The sequence below is a fragment of the Pangasianodon hypophthalmus genome, chromosome 12, assembly GCF_027358585.1.
Source record: "Pangasianodon hypophthalmus isolate fPanHyp1 chromosome 12, fPanHyp1.pri, whole genome shotgun sequence".
NCBI classification, from domain to species: Eukaryota; Metazoa; Chordata; class Actinopteri; order Siluriformes; family Pangasiidae; genus Pangasianodon; species Pangasianodon hypophthalmus.
In genome coordinates, this window is record NC_069721.1 from 20,211,096 (window position 1) to 20,233,595 (window position 22,500).

General features: G+C 37.4%; 1 protein-coding gene across 1 annotated transcript in view; it reads left to right on the forward strand.

Annotated features, from left to right (window-relative positions):
• mtr (5-methyltetrahydrofolate-homocysteine methyltransferase) overlaps positions 1-22,488 on the forward strand; it is a 26,137-nt gene extending 3,649 nt beyond the window's left edge. Inside the window, exons 6-33 of the mRNA XM_026915459.3 lie at positions 323-429; positions 942-1,001; positions 2,300-2,394; positions 3,492-3,592; positions 3,671-3,732; positions 4,494-4,561; positions 4,908-4,987; positions 5,847-5,959; positions 6,705-6,845; positions 7,575-7,760; positions 8,084-8,263; positions 8,556-8,672; positions 9,709-9,849; positions 10,081-10,170; positions 10,592-10,744; positions 12,005-12,112; positions 12,356-12,456; positions 12,706-12,773; positions 13,295-13,415; positions 13,519-13,600; positions 15,148-15,246; positions 16,648-16,723; positions 16,845-17,000; positions 17,145-17,341; positions 17,519-17,719; positions 20,403-20,595; positions 20,801-20,913; positions 21,832-22,488. Coding sequence (XP_026771260.3) covers positions 323-429; positions 942-1,001; positions 2,300-2,394; positions 3,492-3,592; positions 3,671-3,732; positions 4,494-4,561; positions 4,908-4,987; positions 5,847-5,959; positions 6,705-6,845; positions 7,575-7,760; positions 8,084-8,263; positions 8,556-8,672; positions 9,709-9,849; positions 10,081-10,170; positions 10,592-10,744; positions 12,005-12,112; positions 12,356-12,456; positions 12,706-12,773; positions 13,295-13,415; positions 13,519-13,600; positions 15,148-15,246; positions 16,648-16,723; positions 16,845-17,000; positions 17,145-17,341; positions 17,519-17,719; positions 20,403-20,595; positions 20,801-20,913; positions 21,832-21,918 — 3,296 coding nt within the window. The 3' untranslated portion in view covers positions 21,919-22,488. The remainder of the gene's footprint in view (positions 1-322; positions 430-941; positions 1,002-2,299; positions 2,395-3,491; positions 3,593-3,670; positions 3,733-4,493; positions 4,562-4,907; positions 4,988-5,846; positions 5,960-6,704; positions 6,846-7,574; positions 7,761-8,083; positions 8,264-8,555; positions 8,673-9,708; positions 9,850-10,080; positions 10,171-10,591; positions 10,745-12,004; positions 12,113-12,355; positions 12,457-12,705; positions 12,774-13,294; positions 13,416-13,518; positions 13,601-15,147; positions 15,247-16,647; positions 16,724-16,844; positions 17,001-17,144; positions 17,342-17,518; positions 17,720-20,402; positions 20,596-20,800; positions 20,914-21,831) is intronic.
• Positions 22,489-22,500: the final 12 nt, after the last annotated feature.

Genomic DNA, 22,500 nt, shown 5'->3' on the forward strand with positions numbered 1-22,500 from the left:
CAGATCAAATTTTTTTTCTTTTTTGTTTTTCTTTGAGTCACCATTATTTTTTTTGGCTGATATCAGCTCAATACCAGTCCAGGGTATCAGCTCGGTGACTCTCTAATTCAATCATTCATCTTCAATATCCGCTTTATCCTGATCAGGAGCGTGGTGGGTCCAGACCCTAAAAACATACCTACTTGCATGTTTTTTTAAACGGAGGGAGGAAACCGGAGAACCCGGAGTACTTTATTATTTACACTACTTTATTGTTGTTGGTGTGTATAAAGTGTCATTTTATTGTGGAAATATTTGAAAACGGTACGTGTGTTTGGTGTAGCATTTGATGAACTGGTTGAGGCGTACTCGGAGCAGGTTCAAGGGCTGCTGGATGGAGGATGTGATATCCTGCTGGTGGAAACGATCTTTGATACAGCTAATGCAAAGGTAGATCTTTGTCTTTCGATTCAGTTCAGTGAGATCTTTCTCTCTCTCTCTCTCTCTCTCTCTCTCTCTCTCTCTCTCTCTCTGTAATAAAAAACATCAAATCCAGTTTTATTGCACAATTAATCAACTATTAATCTGCATTATTATAACGGCTTCTGCGAGTTACCAGTCAGGAAAAGTTGTGGTCATTGTAGTTCATTTAGTACTCCACAAAATTCAACTGTGTTAATACATTTAGTAATAACACAGTAAAATCATAGTAAAATCATTAATTTGTCTAAAATTCTATTTTACAAATGAACACAGAGACATGTTAATATGGCAAGATATGAGTTGTATATAGGGATGTACATGTATAGACTATATACTTAGGTATTTAATTGTAATTCTGTAAATCAGTTATCAGTGTTGCAATATCTTGAGCAATAATCAGTATTTATGATTTGTTTTTAGCAAGACCCAAGTTGTACACAGATTTACTCCATCAAAATCTCTTTTTCTTTCTTTTAAAGGCTGCTCTGTTTGCTATTGATAAACTGTTTGAGGAGTCGTATGAACCAAGACCCATATTTGTAAGTAACAAGATTATATTTGTGTTTCTTTATGTATTTTTGCTGCGCGCCTATACTCAGCCACTGAGAAGACGCATCATTAGTGTTGTCTAATTAGCCTCATTGTCTCATTAATGTTTATGTTTTTTGTGTATTAGGATACACAGAAAACATAAACACTATATTATTTGTTTAATTTCAGCTAAAGCAGGGGTCCTTTTTTTTTTTTTTTTGCTTTTTTTTATTGTGACAGCCAGTGTTTAAACTGTAAACTTCTTTTTTGTAAATTTTCGTAATAGCCCAAATTTTAGTGTTGAAATTGCTGTAGATTTGAAATCCCTGAAACAGAGGAACTTTCCACTTTATAATAATCCATATTATACCACAGTTAATGTCCACTAATTTGATTGGTCAAGCGGCATTCTTTTTCAGAGTGCTTATATTTACTATGACTGCGCTGGGACGTTTCAGTTCCGTTAAAATGGCTTGACTGATTTGGTTTGAGTGGGGACGGGATTGTCATAGTTTTCACTACAGTTGCAGTTCAGTTTACGGACAGTAGAGGGCTCTAATAATTACAAACTTGAAAAAACACCAAGTCAGCATTACACAGGGGTTCCCAAACTAGGAGACTTGATTTTACAAATGGGGTCACGAGAGAAACTCACCTCTCTTCTGCTCTTTTGTTTCGTTAATTTATTTTACAAATTCTTATCAGAAATATTTTGTGTGCTAATATTTTGAAATGTTACTGGGAGTCACATTTAAACAAGCCACTTTTAAATTAATAGGGTGCATGTTATTTTAGTCTTTCCGCTATCGGGACATGCTGCAGTAAGTGTAGTTCAGCAATAAAAATAAAAAAAAAAAAATTTCCCTGTCCTATTACAGCTAGTGTTTGAATTGCAAATTACTCTCATTTGTTAACATATGTGTAGTCGTGTTTGTGACCATTATTGACGGTTATATTCATATTACCTTATACAGCGTAATATATATATATATATATATATATATATATATATATATATATATATATATATATATATATATATATATATATATGTGTGTGTGTGTGTGTGTGTGTGTGTGTGTATGTATGTATGTATGTATGTATGTATATATGTGTGTGTGTGTGTGTATATATATATATATATATATATATATATATATATATATATATATATATATCTATATATTTTATTTTATTTTATTTTTATTTATTTATTTATTTATTTATTTATTTATTTATTGTTGGATTCAGTCCAGGTCATCATCTCAGTTTCCCAGAGAGAACTTTGTGTATGTCTGTGTTATAGATCTCTGGGACTATTGTGGACAAGAGTGGCCGTACTTTATCAGGGCAGACAGGAGAGGCTTTTGTCATCAGCGTATCCCACGTAAAGCCACTCTGGTAAGGATTTCCTATAGCACAGTGTTAGTCATAACTCAGCTTCTAAATGTGACATCAATGATTGAATATTTATGGTAATGTATTATTCACTGTTACTGATTTGTTGTTAATTACACTTGTTCTGAATACTTAAGTCTGCATGTATTCTGGGCTCCTTTGGGGTTGGGCATGATGATTTAGTTTCACACACACCAATTCTTTCCTTTGTCAATTCTGTGGTGTATGCAGATTTTTCAAAATGAAATATAATTGGTACATGCCATTAATTTGATTAGTAATATTTGTGTGGTTCTATTATTAACATTTGAAATGTGATGAACAGCAGTTATTGCTACAGTTAGGAGACTGTTAAACACTCACACTGTGAAGATTAGCTCATTGCTCCTGATTAACTGAGCGACAAGTGTAACCAATTGCGTTATACAAAAACAATTTTTCAAATGTGTAAAACATCATGGGCAAAGACTATCATGCTCGATATTTAGTAGACACATTCTTGTCATCTCGTTGGATCAGGAGCTGAATGTTTGTGAGGAAAGTGTTTACTCTGAGATGACCTTGCTCATTACAACCATATCTGTCCTGCTGGATAAAATCCAAAATTGCTTTCAACATGCCCTTGTCGACTTACCCTTACCACTCAGAAGTGCACATCATCTACAACTTGGGCATGTGGGCCTGTTTATTTTCAGTGACCCATGTACAGAGTCATCTCAGCTGGCTAACGAACTACTTTTCTGACTAGCCAGTGTGCTAACTTGACTCCTATAAACAGTTATTAGATGCCTTAAGACTACAATCCTGTCTGCAGGCATGTTTACTTGATCCTTCAATCCCCTCAGGGGTTATCTCATGAACTTCATTTGAGATAGTAAAGGCTTAAAACATCCCTTAAGATGATGATGATGATGAAGATGTGAAACCCACAATGGGAAGTCGGCAAACATAGCTGAACAGCCGAATATCAAACCATTGACATCAAACGGCACTTCTGTTGAACTGTAGCAGAGCATTATGGCCTTTTCTGCTCTGTTTGCATGTGATGTTTTTACCTCCTGTGTAAGTGTTAACATCTCTAACCTACTTCGTCCCTGCAGTATTGGTTTGAACTGTGCACTGGGAGCCACTGAAATGAGGCCATTTATCGAAGTGATCGGGAAGAGCACCGGGGCTTTCGTCATATGTTACCCCAACGCAGGTAATGCTCCTCTACTGTGTAAGGTTACACTTGAACTCTGTGTCATGGTTTGATTTACCTGTGCCTGCTTTTTTCCAGGTCTCCCCAACACATTTGGAGGCTATGATGAAACACCAGATTGCACTGCTACACATTTAAAGGTAAACTGCTACATTAAAAAATAACTCTGAACCTTATTACCTTATAAAACATTCAGTGTATTTAATTTGAGTGCAAAGATTGGTTAAGATGATTTAAGAAAAAGATTAGTGTAGTGATGTTGCATCATAAAATGCAAGAATCTGTCACGTATATTGTACACAAATTCAAAAGATCATCACCAAAATGTATTAAGTATATTAAGGAATAAAACATAGTGGGGAGTTCTGTCATAGGAAAATAATCAAAAACAGGTAACGGGTGTAATGCAGCCCGACGCAATGTGGAGTTACCATCCAGAAGTTGATTATTTTCCGATCACAACAGAATTGAGCATTTAATAGCACTATGGTTACTATTGCTGGGATATTTCGAGGTTGAATCCTGACAGTGTTACTGCTGTGGCTGGGGGGCAGCAGAGCAAAATTGGCCATGCTCTCTGGGTGGGAGAGAGGGTCCACTCTCTCCCCTGTCAGTCACAGCAACACTAGCCAGTTAGTGTCTGTAAGCTCATGTATGTGGAAGAAGGCAGACCGTGTCTTCCTCAGAGTGTGTTAACGCTGCCCTGAGACATGGGCATCGGTTCAAAAAGATGTGGTTGACTGGATTCATATATCTCGGAGGAAGCACGTGTTAGCCTTCATTAGCTTGAGAGCTGGCTGCTGGCTGAGCAAATAAGGGAGAAAAGCAGGTAAAAAAAGAAAGAAAAGGTAGTAATGTTAAAATTCATGTTTCTTGCCTCCCATTTCTTCTGATCATATAGGAGTTTGCAACGGATGGTTTGGTGAATATCGTTGGTGGCTGCTGTGGTACGACGCCAGACCACATACGGTAATGAAACAGTAGTATGTCTTTTAAACAGTATGTGTTTGGAGTGCATATGTGTTATGTGCCTTTGTTTGAAGTGCTGGGTTCGCTGTCCTTGGTGTCCTGTCATATGCGTTATGTTTTCAAAATATTGTGATGTAATAAAATGGGAACGTGCATTAGTTGTTGTCTTTGGAGTCAGTTCATACACTATTATGTGTTGTGCATCATCATCTGTCCTGCTTTCTGTCAATATGAAAACAGTTTTTTAAAAAGAACAGAACATAATGTTGAAGAATGTTCTTTGTAGAGGTCTCAGACTTTCAGACCTAACTGTAGATAATGATGTGTGTATTTGTATTTTGATCAGGGCCATTGCTGAGAGTGTGAAACAATGCCAGCCCAGAGTTCCTCCGACAGACGTGTTCAGCAATTACATGCTGCTTTCTGGTAAACTGCTCATCTGTGTGTCTCTGAAGGCTTTCAGTCATCCAACACATTGTATGTCTGAGAAAATGCTCTAAAGATTTATATTATCAGTGTAGCACAAAGTTTTGAACAATTTGGAGACAGACGGATATAAATGTTGAGTGTATTTATTCAAAATCTTATATAGCATAAACTGTTAGTAATACATTTATATTTATTTATTTAAAACACACATTTTCCTAATTAATTTAGAAATGAGCTTAAAAGCCCAACAGTGGCTCTATGGCATTCTTGGGATTTGAACTTGAATGGATTTGAAATTTACTAGCAATAGGCTGAGCTGATTGGTAGTGCTATTGGGGACCTCCATTGGAGTCCATCTGTGTGTTTTGGACATTGCCCAGGTCTGGCCAGTTTTTTTATGCCAGAGGAACATGCTGTCGTGACTTTAGGCTGCACAAATTATTGCACACACATTTTTGGAATAGAGCAACAAAGTATCATCATCACAACACAGATTATATGCTGTAGGCTTCTATGTCCTGAAAGTTTTTCCGTTGTGAAACATGGGCTTGAATCTTTTGGGAGTTCAGTCTGTAGTAGACATTGTAGGAGCATGTTCTGGCCCTTTAATGTAGCCTACTAAATTTCATTACTGTTTAGTGCATGTTCTAGCTTCATTCACAAGCAAGAGTCAGGATCTTATAATGTTCAGGGGTATGATAGAGGCATGGAGGAGGAGCTGAGGAAAACCAGAAACAGGAAGTAAACAGGAAACTACATTCTAGGCTTTGTAAATTTTAACACTGAATATTTTATTTTTGTACATTTACATAACAATGGTTATCATGTTAACATGTTCAGCACATTGTGTTTTCAGGTCTGGAGCCATTTCGGATCGGGCCGTACACCAACTTTGTCAACATTGGCGAGCGCTGCAACGTGGCTGGATCACGCAAGTTTGCCAAACTCATCATGACTGGGAATTATGAGGTAATGTTTAATGAAGCCTGTGAAATGATCAGACTCATAATGTCATTGACATCCCAGTGCATTAAAACACGTGTTTGTTTCAGCTTCTGAACTCAGTAACAGTGTACCACTAGTTCAGAATTTGGTCATAGTATCTGGCAGCAGTCTGACAGTTCAGGAGTCAGAGACTACACAGGAAGTCCAAATGTGCAAGCCCTTTACCACAACAATAAATCTCAGCATGGTGCTTTCTTGTCAGACGCTTGTCAGTAATATATGTAGGTACTACATTGGACTTATTATTAAAGAATGGTGTAATCTAATACATTTTTTGCTTGGGACTCTGGGTTGGGTTTTAAATTTGACCAGATCATGCAGGGCAACTCATAAAACTACAACAAAAATCTTTAGATGATCTAGACATTCCTATTAGACGGTACAGACATCCACTCATTATCACCGAGTTGTCATTTTCAGCAATATTTTAACTCAAAACTTGCATAGCATATCACTGGTACATGAGGTTTAATATTAATAAAATTTACTAGGAATGGAGAAAACAGGTAACATATTGTCTGTAAATCAACCAAATCCTGGCTATGCATATTAATCTGCCCTTTCCAGTTCCATATTACACCAGGCCACGCCCTTCTTCTACAGACGTTACGCAGCAAACTCTGAATCCTCCTATCTTTTGTCACGTATATTATAGTTGCATTTGTCAGTATAGTAACACAATTGAGTGTGTTTGTGTGTTAATCGGCAGGAGGCATTGAGTATAGCTAAAGCACAAGTGGAAATGGGCGCTCAGGTGCTGGATATCAACATGGATGAGGGGATGCTGGAGGGACCCGTTGCCATGGCGCGTTTCTGCAACCTCATCGCCTCCGAGCCTGACATCGCCAGAGTAATGCCTGTTCTTTAAAAAGTTTTAGAAACTTATAGAGAGTAGTGGGCAACCTATATGTTTTTAATAGGTTTTTCTTATAATAAAATGGTTATATTAAATTGAAATAACTTAGATTAATGAATAATGGATCATAATCATAGTAAAAATTACATTTAATTAAACTTGAATACTTTTAATTAAACAATGAAAAACAAGAATAAGCTGAGAAATAATTATGATTAAAGAGATTAAACTAATCCTAACCCAGTAGATAATAGAAAATCAATATTACAGAAATGAATAAATAGAGAGATAAATAAAAAATAATAACAGCAACAGGAAATAGTGAAAGAATTATTTATGCCAGATTTTATGTATTCATTAATTTGTGTACATTTGATTTTTTTTTTTTTACATATAATTGCAGTTAGTTCAAAGCCAAAAAAATGTTTTCAAAACAATGTTAAAATGTTTAAAATGTAACATTGTTTTAAAAATGATTAAAGATTGCATCTTTTTTACAAGCATTTGATGTTAGAATGATAACGTAGTCCATTATTCTGAATAGCAATTTAGAACTTTGTTTCTTGCTAATACTATTTTTTCCCCTTTAAAACACCTTTATTAGACAATAAGAGTGTAATTATATTATGTAATCCTTTTAGTAGTTCATAAAAACTGTCCAATTCTACAGTTAAAAGTCTCAGTTTAACCCAGAGCGTGTAATCTTTTTGTGCTGGTATGTAGGTGCCGCTGTGTATCGACTCGTCTAATTTTGCAGTGATCGAGGCAGGTCTGAAGTGCTGCCAGGGCAAGTGCATCGTCAACAGTATCAGCCTGAAGGAGGGAGAAGAGGCCTTCCTCAAACACGCCAAACAAGTGCATCGCTACGGTGCCGCCGTCGTCGTTATGGCTTTTGATGAAGAAGGGCAGGTCAGTGCATGCCGTCGATATATGTGACGTTGTGTGTACAAACATGATCAATAAAACCCAGCATTAGATTTGTTAGTTTTAGAATGAGTTTTATCTAGCCAGCTTCTGCATCTGTACATGAAAGCTGACAATTTCATTCTTTTATTATTATTATTATTATTATTACACTATGGAATTTAATTTTTTCTGTTTTTAAATGACAGTAATAGGTTTATTTTGATGTAGTTTTTGCTCTTGCACTTGGTTGCTTGTGTGTCTTGCTCTTGGTTGCTAAGGCATGCTTGTGTGTGTGTGTGTGTGTGTGTGTTTTTTTTTTTTTTAAGGCTACTGAAATTGATCAGAAGGTCAAGATCTGCACAAGAGCCTATCACCTCCTAACCAAAAAGGTGGGCTTTAACCCCAATGACATCATCTTCGACCCCAACATCCTGACCATTGGCACCGGGTTGGAGGAACACAACATGTACGCTATCAACTTCATCAAGGCCACGCGGATTATAAAGGTAGAACAACGAAGATAGGGATATCTCTCCAGTTTAAAAATTTAACACTGGTCAGTTTACATAGTGTTCTTCTTTACCACAAATGTAGTAGATCAGGGTAGTTGTTTCTGACAGTAACTGACACTAGTTGTTATCTTGTTATTGTTAGCTGTATTAGCCTTGTTACTCAGTGCGAAATAGATTTTATAAACGAGGTCTACAATAAATGAAAGATTTAAAGTTTAATGATGTGTTAAGTAGGTTGTGAATATTTGACCTGGATAAAAGATTTTCTCTCGCTCTCTCGCTCTAGGAAACGTTGCCTGGAGCCCGGATCAGTGGTGGTCTGTCTAATTTGTCCTTCTCTTTTCGAGGCATGGATGCCATCAGGGAGGCCATGCACGGAACATTCCTCTACCATGCTATAAAGGTGCTACCCCTTTTCTCATAAACCGTGTGATCTTACCAGGGTTTATCACTTAGTACTGAGCTGGTTTTTGTCTTTCTTATGAGCAAACAAAAAGAAAAATGGTGCTTCATGTTGTCTACAGTATATTTCACACATTGGTTTCATTTAAGAACATCTCTTTTTGAAAAGAAATCTAATGTAATTAAACACTGGGATGGGACAGGCTGGTGGCTAGGCCATACAGTACACAGCATGCTGCCTGTCGATTCTTGGGAGTTCAGTCTGCCCTCAGGTGAACACAGACACAATAGTTGTCTCAAATGGTGTAATATGTATTATATACTGTATACTATACACTCTGTAAATATACAGTATGTAGTACTAATTTAGTCTCTACAGTGAGTCAGAACAACCTCCAAGAAACCTAAAATGTCCAGGTTAAACTTTTTGTTCCGCACTTGAATCTACAATGTAGCAACATTCTCACTCTGTGGGTCTTTCTTTCAGCAAGGTATGAATCACAGCGCACTGAGGTGGCCATGACTGCTTAGTGCAAAAGGTGATCAAGAGTCCATTTTTCAATGGTTTTAGTTAAAGATCTCTCAATGCCACTTTTTTTTTTTCCATTACTGATACTGAAGTCTTTAGTATCACCTGATACTCATTGATACCCATCCCATAATGTTTTCTTTAAAATCTACTAAACTTTAAATTGTTCGTTTGTTTTTAACAGAAGTATGCAACTAAAAGTATGCAAAGTACACCATTTGAGGCACATCTAATCATTTCATAGGTCATGTTATGGGTAGGCATCTGTTTCAGTGGCTTTAATGGTAAGCCTGATTTGTGTTCTAAAGCTTTGGCATAGGATAAAAAAAAACTAAACAGGGCCATTCCACTTTTCCACAGTGCAAAATTGTTTTTCAGCAGCCAATTTACAGAGCTCCCTCAGATGGAGCAGTGGTCTTTACTGTGTACTGGATTTTCATGGATAAGGTTGCTGCAGATCAAAGTTGTAAGCAGAAATTTGTTTGCTTCCCTGTTGCGCCCCCTGCAGGACGGGATGGACATGGGGATTGTGAATGCAGGTTCTCTGCCTGTGTATGATGATATTGATAAAGAGCTGCTCGTGCTGTGTGAGAATCTCATCTGGAACCAAGACCCAGATGCCACAGAAAAGCTCCTTCTGTATGCTCAGGTACTCTCACTCAGGAAAACACACACACACAAATTTTAACCTTACCAAATACAGTCATATCATTACACTACACCAGCTTTCATCTAAAGAAACTTAAACGTGATTCTGAGTCCAGTCCAAGCACAAGACTGTACACACACAGATTTTTGAATGTCTTTACTTCACTGTGTTAACATAGCAACGTTTTGAAAGATTAACCTTTACCTTTAGTAATTTACCTTTTGTATTTAGAACAATGCTAAAGGAGGGAAGAAGGTGATTCAGACAGATGAGTGGAGAAAAGGAAGTGTGGAGGAGAGATTGGAGTATGCCCTTGTTAAGGTAATATTGTGTATGCATTAATCATACATCAACTCATAATGAGCTGTGCGCATGTCCGTGTATAAATGTGATCCATCGCAGATGAACTGAACATGCTCTGCGATGCGTATCTGCACGTCTTGATATTGCTTAGTGACCTGCATCCCTGGGTCATCTAGGGTGGAGTTAAAAGTTACACTTGATCGTCTGATCTCCAACCTGTCTATATTACATTACCTCTAACATCTCTAGCAAGCAGGCATTAGCAAAAGTACCAAACTTGGCTTCTGCACAGTACAAGAGTTATCCTAACCTTAGCTAGCTAATAGAAGTTGGCCCCCTCATTGACCCTGTTGGACCTTTTAAACAATTTTTCTATGAACAAGAACCCTTTCACTCTCATTTGATTGGTGGGTGTGTGGGTGTGTGGGTGTGTGTGTAGGGTATAGAGAAGTTTGTAGTGGAGGACACAGAGGAGGCTCGTGCTCAGACAGATCGTTATTCCCGACCACTCCACATCATTGAGGGGCCGCTCATGAATGGCATGAAGACTGTGGGAGATCTGTTTGGAGCTGGCAAGATGTTCCTGCCACAGGTAGCGTGCACACACACACACGCACACGAACACACACACTTCACATTTGAATGTAGCTGACATCGTGCACCTTTATTCCACACTGTAAATATGTCATGATGAAGATTAACACAGATACAGTACTGTGTGAAAGTCTTAGGCACCTTATTTTTTTTAGTACAAACTTTGTTGTAGGTTTTTATTATATGACTTCTACATTATCGACTCAGTACAAACACATTTTAGATTTCCAAACATTAGTTTTCCAACACAAAATTAAATGTTACCAGAAAAATATTTGTATGTCAGTAAAGAAAGCAGCATATTACATAAGAGACCACTTTTCAGACAAATAACATAACGAAGGCTGCTGGGTTTTGCTGCAGAAATAAGAAGTAAGTGTGACAGTCAAAGTCTCCAGAAGAACTGTGGCTGGTTCTGCAAGATGCTCAGGAAGACTTACCAGATAATTTCCTTATAAAACTGCACAAACTATATATGAAACAACTCAACTTTTTATTTTTTTTTTTAAAAACGAAGGGTCATCACAACAAATATTGACTTTGTGTCATTTATTACTGTTTACTGCTCTTAATAATTTTTTATTTAATGTAATTGTATTTAATTTCATTGTTTTTGAAGGCATCTTTGCTCTATAGCATTTCTTTGCATGCGCCTATGTCTTTTGCATTGTACTGTAAATGAATATATTATACCAGTATATCTAACGATGCCACAAAAAAAAAACCCTCATTTCTAGCCCCATATAAGTGCACCATATACTATTTATAGAGAGGTTTCCAACCGTTAACATGAATGTAATTTGTTAACCATGAGTTGCAATAGGTGGGTTTGTCAGACAGAAGGTTAACGTGATACCGTGTCGATAATCAAGCTTTTGTATTGTAATTCACATGCTTTATCCTGAATCAAAGTAATAAGCAAACACTAATTACTAAAATGTTTGAGCTCAAAAGCTAAGACACAGAAACTTGTTATTAATACCATGGCATCTCTGATAAAAATCTTCTTTAATAAGATCCCATTAGATATCAAAGCATTTGTGTTCACAGGTGGTGGTGTTAACAGTGTTTGGATTTAAATTTATTAAAATCTGTTTTTCTGATGTTTAGCAGATACAATGGCAATTAAACTGTTTGGCTATATACTGATTCAGAGCACTGAAAAATTAATCATTCATACCAGCGCCATACACACTACCACATCATTGTCACTGCTGTGCTGTGATTGGTTGTCTAACCAGACTGCATTTGTGTTCAGGTGATTAAATCAGCCCGTGTGATGAAGAAGGCCGTAGCCTATCTAATTCCCTTTATGGAGAAAGAGAGGGAGGAGATGATGGCTCTATCCGGAGTGCAGGATGACTCAGTGAGTTATCACACATTTACACACTGTTTACTAATGAAACTGTGCAGATCCCAAATAAAGGTCTTAGACCACTTGTAACACTCAGAGCTGTATTTTCAGTGTTCTGGCATTTACTCGCTTTATCTCACTCACTATTTGTAGATTACCCAAAGCATTTTCTAGGAAATTGAAAAGTTACCTACAGTCGGACAGTCTGGACGTAGCCGTGCTGAGGTTTGACTGTATGTGTTTGCGTCTGTGCAGGATCCTTATCAGGGCACGATAGTTCTGGCCACAGTAAAAGGAGACGTCCATGACATCGGCAAGAACATTGTGGGTGTTGTGCTGGGATGCAACAACTTTCGGTACGTAGCTCTGCAAAATATAAACGACTATATAAAGGACTCACACAGGGAGAGTTTTCCCACCCATTATTTAGGTCTCCTGATAACATACTCAAATGAAATTTTAAAAAGGAGCTAAACAAAAGCTAGAAATATGTAAGTAAAAATTGTGTCATCGCAGGTCCTCACAAGGATGGTAAGACCACCATGGGTGTGTGTGTATGTGTGTGTTTGTTGGATATGAGAATATAATTGTTTCTCTCCCTGTAGGGTGATTGATTTAGGAGTGATGATTCCATGTGATCAGATCCTGAAGGTGGCCATTGACAAGAAAGCAGGTAGACCGTAATTTTTATTTATTTTTTTTTAAATATTGAGAGAAAATTAAAGATAAAAGCAAGACATGTTGAGGTTGTTCGATATTGATGTTTTTCTTTAATTTTGCACCCGAGCTACAAATCTAATGTAGCTAATGAATAGTGAAAGTCTGTTTCAAACAGTCGTTTTCATAAATAAATACTCAAATCATATTCTTGCTTCAGACAGTTATGCTATCTCATTAAGCAGTTTTGCAAAATAGCAGATTGTTTAGCAAATTGTTTACAGATTTAAGTATAAAATGGCTCTTCAGCTGGAGTTCAATTTTGTGCACAGAAGAGAAACAGAAGAGTGGACTATCTGTTACCTACAGATTGCCTTTTGTAGCTCCAAGGCAAAACAAAAAAAAGGGACACTATACCTGTCCTGGCTGATCGACCACATATGATAAGAGGAACATTTTGTACGTTGAGTTTTTCCTTCATGATAGAATGTACAGAACAAATCAGAGCACTTCTGTGTTTTGCGTGTCTGTGTGTAGATATTATTGGTTTGTCGGGCCTCATCACACCATCCCTCGACGAGATGATTTACGTAGCAAAGGAGATGGAACGTCTGGGCATGAAAATCCCTCTGCTGATTGGAGGAGCCACAACTTCAAAGTCAGTCCTGATCTTCAGTTCTAAATCAGCATTCAAAACATCAGTGAAAAGCTCTAATGCTGTGTGTGTGTGTGTGTGTGTGCACGTGTGTGTGGGAGAACAGGACTCACACAGCAGTAAAGATTGCCCCTCGATACACCGCTCCTGTTATTCACGTTCTCGATGCATCCCGTAGTGTTGTCGTGGTAAGCTTTTCTTTCCTTTTCCCATTAAATAAAAAAGTTTGTGCAGTCTAGTGTTCCTTGTTTCAAATGTACAGAAGCATATAAATGCTTACAATAATGCTTACAATTTAAATGGGAAAAACTATTATATAAAACTGCAATATATTCCTATATTTGATTTTAAATTCCCCACTCATCACATAATTCATTTTCGTTCTTTGTGGAAAATCCATTTTCGTTTTGCATTATGCATTTCCATTGGAAAAAGCTATTTTAAGTTTCTTCAAGGAAAGAAAATCATTTATATTAAATGGCAAGATGCAATATCAGGTGCAAATGTATACCCATCAGAATTTTAAACAAACCTGAAACAAACCAGAGAACAAGTTACAAATAAGAAAAAAAAAATCACAGTGTTGTGAGGTGCTATGCTACAAATCAGTTTGGAGGTATGCAAAATTATCTTAGGTTTCTTAATACCCTGTTCAGAAGTTTGTTAGAAATTTCACATGTCCAGTGACCATCTTTTCGCGACCCAGCTTGTCTTCTTGTTGTTCGTCACATACATTTGAGACACCCACGGCCAATCAGCAATGCTCTCCACGCAGCAATGTTTAAGAGAAATTTCCATACTGATTATCGAACTTAAATTCTGCTCTGTTAAGTCAGTAATTTTTTTGCACAAGTACATTTTTGAAGAATATTTTTATTTACACTTGTATTTCTACTCTTACATCTCTGTTTTATTTTATTTACATTTTAAGTTGGTATTTCTTGTGCATTACAGTTCTAAAGAATTAGTGAATTCTAGTTTTAGTAAAGAATTACTAATAATTTAATTTATTTTAATATTAGTAGGTTTCTATCTAAATTTTTTTCAAATTGATTCATTATCTTTCATTGTTTTGTATTCTTCAGCAACTGGCACAAGAATTTCCTTCATGATCAGTAAAGTTTATTCTGTCATATCTTTTATCTTATACATTTTAAAGCTACATAAACCTTGTACATAAAAGGAAAGCAAACATATAATTCCCAAATTAGAAAAAATGCCCCATATCATTCTTGTATTTAATATTATAACTTCTAAAAATCCTCCACTGAATAAGAACCTACCAGAAAACACCTGGCGGAGGTCCAGGGTTGTGATTGGTTGGATGTTAATTGCAGGTAGTTCACTGGTCAGAGGAGGAAGTGCAAATTAAACTTGGCACTTTCTGCTCATTAAAGTGCCTCATTTCCTGATGAGTCATTAATGATAAAAATAGCTGACTCTTTCACGGTTTTCTCAATGGTGTTTGTCCTTAAAAATCTGAACTGGAAGGCGAGCAAAGCCAGAACGGCTCTCTCTGATGAAAATGTGTACATCTGACGCAGGACAGAATTGAATGAGACTATAAATAATTAGCTGTAATTGCACAAACTTTATATAAAAGTTTGCCTTCTGATTAAATACCTTTTTGATCATGAATGGATGACATATAGAAAGTGATCATGCTTTATATCATGAACCTTCTCACTGCTTTGTCTGTCTCTCTCTCTCTCTCTCTCTCTCTTTCTCTTTGCAGTGTTCTCAGCTGTTGGATGAAGGAGAGAGTGAGGATTTCTTTGAGGAGATAACGGACGAGTATGAAGAGATCAGGCAGGATCACTACGACTCTCTTAAGGTTTGGTTGCTGGGTTTATGGAAATAGTTACACTAATATGCAAAAGTTTTTTGTGGGTACAGGACAGACAGACAGACCTTTTCCTCCTTCTTTCATTCTCCTTTCTTTTATAGCACAGCCATTCTATAGCCTTACTCAGACTAAGGAGAAAGGAGTTTTCATGCTTATTTATATGTATAGATAGAGCCTATAAGATCTATATAATCTTTTGGATTGTATCTCATTTCCCCCAAGCCAAAACCTGAGTACTGAACACGTTTAGACTGGCTAATACTATATAGATGAAATCTAAAAGGATAAGCAATGCTCGTGGTGATTTATTGTTTCAAGCGTAGGTGTTACTTACTTAAATGTTACGAGCCTACTATTGAACCCAATGAGCGCAGAAACAATCTGTTATTATAAAAGTCAAAGCAATCAGATGTCTGTTATGCATGGAACATTTTTCAGGTGATGACAGTATGTACATTAAGTAGGTACGCCCATTACTGTGCTGTTTTCACATTTATTGAAATATCGTACTCTCTATTCACACTAAACATTGACAGTTGGCCCATGTAAGAATGACAACCGGAGAATGACAACCTGCATAGGGTTGGTCTGATGAATTCACTGGAGCGTTGTTTGGATTTATCGCTTTACAGCATCATACCAGATTTGCATTGAGAAAGTCCTTTGGTGTTGGTGACTCTCCCAGGCAGTATTTTCAGTTACAATACCAGGATCCTATCTATTTGAATGGGAAGAAACCCATTTTTAATGTTGCTCTGGCTACTGCACATGGTGTTCTGCTATACCTCACGGAGCAAAGCACTCTATATCTGCTCATGTGTCTGTGCAAAAATTTAAAAGACCGTTTGTGTAAGTATCTGATGGGCGTTTCCTGCTAACATCTTAACCAACTAGGCTACTGGCTCTTTTTACTTACAGTAAAAAGCCACTTTGAGTGTTGCATGATCCGCCACTCATAATTTAGGCATTGGTCTGTCTCTAGTCATACAATCTCTGGATATTTCAATTAAAATGTTGCTTTCCGCTGTTCCTCGAGCCATGGCTCCATGTCATTTTGTTGCTTGCTAGTGTGCAAACAGGGTTAACTTACTCAGATTGCTCACATAGCAATTATGGACATCCTCTGGTTACCTTATTTAACATAGGTGTATGCAGTATGTGGCACCACATAAAAGACACAATACAGTATGCCTTTAACTTAAAATGTAATTAATGTGTCAATAAAATCACCATCAATCACAGGTTTTAAAGCTAATAAAGGTGAAATTGGGCTAGGTTAGGGATAGACTAGGACTCTCTTAATGAAGTCTCTGACTGAGATAACATGAATGAAAATACTGTTGGTACTTACTGTGTAATACATGAATTTTTTTTTTCTGCTCCTTGCAGGATAGGCGATACATGTCTCTTGCGCAGGCACGGGAAAAGGGCCTACACATCGACTGGCTCTCACAGCCACCACCAAGTAACCATTAAATCATTAACCTCTAAGATCTAAACCTTAACACTTCAGAGTTTTGGGAAAATGTGCCCCCAGTCCCAGATAAAGACAGGAGAGACTGATTGTTCCCTCTGGCTTCCTGTAGGTCAGCCACAGTTCCTGGGCACGCGTGTGTTTGACCCATATGACCTGAGGAAGCTGTTGGACTTCATCGACTGGAAGCCTTTCTTTGACGTGTGGCAGCTAAGGGGGAAATATCCCAACCGAGGGTACCCCAAAATCTTTAAAGATAAAACCGTGGGTAAGGGAAAGTGTTCGTGTGTAAAGTAAATGACTTAGTTGAGAGGTTGTTGAACAAAAAACTCATTTAAAAATATTTTTAAAAAACATATGCACATTTTAACGCTAATGTTTGCTTTGTATATCTGTCTATGCGTGTGAGTAGGAGAAGAGGCCAGGCGTGTGTTTGACGATGCTCTGCGGCTTCTGAACAGGCTGATTGACAGTAAGGGCCTGCAGGCAAGAGGCATCGTGGGCTTCTGGCGGGCACAAAGCCACGGCGATGACATTCTCGTATACACCGATGATGTCACTCCAACCTTATCTAACCACACTGCTACTTTGTACGGGCTTAGACAGCAGGTGACGTTACTCTCGGGGTGTTTGGGTACAAAAACGTTTGTGTTGAGAAGATGCATGGGAAGTGAGGATAAAAATGTTTAGTTACGACTGAATCACTGGCACCTATCAAATGGGGAGAAAATCCACCTGAGATTTACTGGAATATTTGAACATGGTGCGTTTTCTTGTCCTGCGCAGGCAGAGAAGGACTCCGCGAGTTCGGAGCCATACCTCTGTTTGGCGGATTTTGTTGCTCCATTGGAAAGCGGAGTGCAGGACTACGTCGGGCTCTTTGCAGTCGCGGTGTTTGGTGCCGAAAAGCTCAGCCAAGATTTTCAGCGGCAGGGCGATGATTACAGCAGCATAATGGTGAAAGCGCTTGCTGACAGACTCGCTGAGGTAACACATGATTGCATGCACAGCACCATTAATCCAAATTAACTGGTTTAGATTGAAGTTTAATGTTTTTTTTTGTAAATAATTATTTTATTTGCAAGAATGAATGTATTTATTTGTACAGGGACAATACTTTTTGCATTTTCAATCTCTTCCCAATCAACCCAGAGCAGACTGCCTTAGAAGAAGTTAATTAAAAAGTTACAATCATTTAGGAAGAAAAGAAAGAAAGAAAAAATATATATAGTGTGCATTCAGAAAGTATTCAGACCCCTTCACTGTTCTTTACATTTTGTTATTATGCAGCCTTATGCTAAAATGCTTTAAATTTTTTTTTCCACATCAGTCTACACTCCATACCCCCAGATTTGTGATAACTTGGCAAATTTATTAAAAAGAAAAAAATGAAATATTGCATTGACATAAGTATTCAGATCCTTTGCTATGACACTTGAAATTTAGCTCAGGTGCATCCCATTTCTCTGCATCAACTCTGAGATGTTTCTACACTTTGATTGGAGTCCACCTGTGGCAAATTCAATTGACTGGACATGACTTGGAACGGCACACGCCTATCTATATAAGGTCTAACAGCTGAAAATGTATATAAGAGCAAAAACCAAGCCTGACGTCAAAGGAACTGCCTGCAGAGCTCAGAGACAGGATTGGGTCGAGGCACAGATCTGGGAAAGGCTACAAAATAAATTCTGCTGCATTGAAGTTTAACAAGAGCACAGTAGCCTAATTCTTATATGGAAGAAGTTTGGAACAACCAGGACTCTTCCTAGAGCTGGCCGCCTGGCCAAACTGAGCAATCGGGGAGAAGGGCCTTGGTAGGAGAGATGACCAAGACCTAATAAAACTAATAAATAAATAAATCTATAAATAAATAAATAAATAAATAAACAACACAATCAAGGACATCAGAGCACAACAAGGTCACTCCTCTGCTGAACATCTTATGCAAGAATTAAATAAATAGATAAATGGACAAAGTAGGCATCCATGTAGAGAGGTATACCGGGAATGGTACAATTAACAGCAGTAAGCCCCATTACTCCCCAGGGAATAGTGGTAGAAATGTATGGTATAAACATATAATGATATGGGTTGCCAGACAAGAAATTTTGTGTGAACCTCTAATTGAATATTTCATCTTTTCCAAATGTATAGCATCAAATCGTGAAGCCAATGCACTGCTTTAGGAAGGTTTGCAGATTTCCAATGCAGTAGAACCTGCCTGCGAGCCAATAAGGATGCAAATGCAATAACATTGAGTTGCCTATGAGTCAAGTCCAATTCACCGCTTGCAGCACCGAAAATACCAATTTCAGCACATAGCTTCAGTTGTACAAATTTTAGAGAGTGTGTCAAATACAGTGGACCAATAAACAATCCATTTAGGGCAAAACCAAACCATGTGGGTCAAATCTGCTACATCTGCATGACATCTTATACAAGTCTTATCTTCGAAAGAGGCTATTCGAGCTCTGCTTAGATGTAAATGGTAAATGGTGCAGAACCTTAAACTGTATTAAAATCAGTCGTGCATGAGAGGTACTATCATTCACTCTTTGCATTGTGCTGCTCCAAATTTCATCAGAAGATTCTGTTCCAAGCTCTTTCTCCCAATTATTTCTGATCTCACCCATTCCTACATTGTTTATAGACATGAGTATTAAATATATCCGTGATATAAAGCCTTGCAAATAGAAAGGTGCTTCTAAGAGAGAATCTCCCGGAGACGTCAAAGGAATATTTGGAAATGATAGGCTGTTCGCATTCATAAAGTGACGTATTTGAAAATAAGGAAAAAGATCTGTCTGATTGAGGTTGACTTTGGAGCACAAATCACTGAAATTAGCAGATATGCCATCTGTATAAAGCTATTGCGTAAAAGTGAAATCTAGTTTGGCTGGCAGGAATGTAATTATTACATATTGGGCTCTGAAGCAGAAGTATTTGTCTTAACTGAAAAGGGCTTGTAGAGAAGTTGTTCTACAAGATTTAGACTCTGTCTCACATGACTCAGTGCCTGGTGAATGCCTCCAATACATAATCTTCTGTACATGAGCTACCCGATAGTAACACAAAAGGGAAGAGCTAAACCCCTGTTCCTCCTGTTTTCCTGAAGAAACTCCTTCCGAATCCTAGGTACATTCCCATCTCATGTAGATTTAGATATTATTTTATCTATCATACTTTAAAAAAAAAAAAGCCTTGGGTAAAAAGATGAGGAGGCACTGAAATAAATGTAATAATTTCAGAACGGTAATTTTTACACAATTCACCCTGCCAACTAAAGTCAAGTGAAGAATCCTCCATTTCTGAAGGTCAGATTTAAGTTTAATTAAAACCGGAGCGAAATTCTTTTCATATAGTTCCTTAAAGTTATGTGTAATGTTGATACTGAAATATTTAAACCCAGATTTTGCCATGCGAAAGGGGAAAGTTGTTTCAGGCTATACGCCCACAGAGTGTATTTACAAGTATACACTCACTTTTAGAGATATTCAACTTGTAACCTGAAAAAATACCAAAATTATGTAACACTTTGATAATGTCATTAATGCAAGATAAAGGTTCTGATTTATACTGTGTGTTTATTGTATTATGCTGCACTTATTGTTGGCATTCTGTCTGTGTATATGGGTAGGATGATGAATTTAACTTGCTTGTTTGGCAGGCGTTTGCTGAGGAGCTCCATGCCCGTGTAAGGAGGGAGTTTTGGGGTTATAGTAAGGAGGGAGATCTGCTGGCTAGCGACCTGCACAAGCTGCGTTACTCTGGCATTCGGCCTGCTCCAGGCTATCCCAGCCAGCCTGACCATACCGAGAAACACACCATGTGGAGACTCGCCCAAATTCAGGAGAAAACTGGTATGCCATCTGACACAAATATACAAAGGAATACTAATATTTATGGTAATGAACGAAAGGCAGTGTTAATGTGCCAAACAGTGAACTCATTGAAATGAAGCTAACTAATGTGTATTTTTTGTCCAAAATAAAATAGACTATTTTCAAAGGACTTTATATTTTAAACATGAGCTGATTGGTTTTGTTTTCCTGCACTGGTTTTAAGGTATTGGTCTGACTGAATCACTGGCCATGACTCCAGCTGCAGCTGTATCTGGTCTCTACTTTTCCAACCCCAAATCTACCTACTTTGCTGTGGGCAAGATCACCAAGGAGCAGGTACGTGCTAGAATAAACATAACCGTATGACCTGTAGTCAGTTTGGAGACCTCTAGGCTTGATCAGCACAAGATGAACAACAACTGAAAACAGATAAACACCCTAATAACCACTGTATAAGTAATTACACAAATCAGTATGAACAGGTTTGTCATAAAGTAGACAGCATAACAAATGACCTGCAAATGACATCACACCATCAGTAGTAAGGTATATATTTTTATTTCAAGACAAAGGCTCCTAGTGTTCACATATAGGAGAAATATTATAAAGGAGTGCAAGCATTTCTATTAGTGCCTCTCCACCGAACAGCGTAGCGCTAAAATCGCGACCACATGGAGGATTATGGGTAATTTGCCGAGTCGTGCTGAGCTGTACCGTCAGGTGGAAAAGCACTTTATCTCTGTCCAGTCCAACATCTGTAGTACATTTGAGATTACTATGGGCTTTCAACATTTTCCTGTTGTGAGAAAAGAACAGGAAACCATTTTACTGGAAACTCATTTATAATAGAAGTCTAGGGGCATTTGTTGATAATAAACTTTTAAATACAAGGCTCTATAATGCAAATTCAAGCCTAAATCTGTTAAACTCTAACAAGAAGGATGGAACGTCATGATAAAAAGAAAGCCTTGTTCTTCAGAGGTTTTCTCCATCTTTCCAACAGAGGCCAAATACAGTAAAAAGAAATTCCAATTATTTGCTTGTTTATTTTGCTTTTTTGTGGTGCGCCATCAGATATACAACACGTTTCATGTAAGTGTTTATTACCTGTTTTCAACAAGTGACCTTTTTTTTTTTTTTTTTTTTTAAGGGAAATGTATTATCATTTCCCTATGAATAATTTATTAGTTATTCAAGATTAGCTTTAAAAAAATGCCATTGTGCTACTTTGGCTAAGTTATTTTTCATGTGCAGGTGGAAGATTATGCCAAGAGGAAGGAGATTTCCGTGACTGAGGCAGAGAAATGGCTGGCACCAAACCTGGCCTATGACACCGACTAAGCCACATAACAGCCTGCCCAACAGAACATCTGATCAAAATGGTTTTAAACCTGTGGTTTCGAATGTGGACCCTGAAACTAGATAAGCCAAATTGTTATAGTAGTGGCAAACTATTATTTTATTTATTTTTATCAATGACAGTTTGCCTGTCAGGGTTTTTCTTTTAAATGCTGTAAATTTAGTTTTCGCATTTTAAATCCAAGTTCTGGTAAAATTGCACCTTACATACGTATTTAATACGTATTTTTAAAAAGTTATATAATTGAGCTTATCTGGACGCAAATGCGTGAGATTATTATGGAAAACGTTTTCCACAGTTGTCCCATTTGAAGGGATTTTCCCAAATAAATTATTTGTCAAAGCAAGACAAATTATCTCCAAAGATGCTCAAAGTGATTGTCGTAGTTCTTCACTTAATGGTTTTATGTTGTATAGTTGACCATGCCTTTAAAAAAAAAAAAAAGCATCTCAAATAGACATGTCTTTATAGTAAGCGAGCTGTCTTAAAACAAAATACAAGAAAGAAATTAATTTTTTTTCTGGTTTTTAATTAAAAGTCATAGATAGTGACCTAACTGTTTC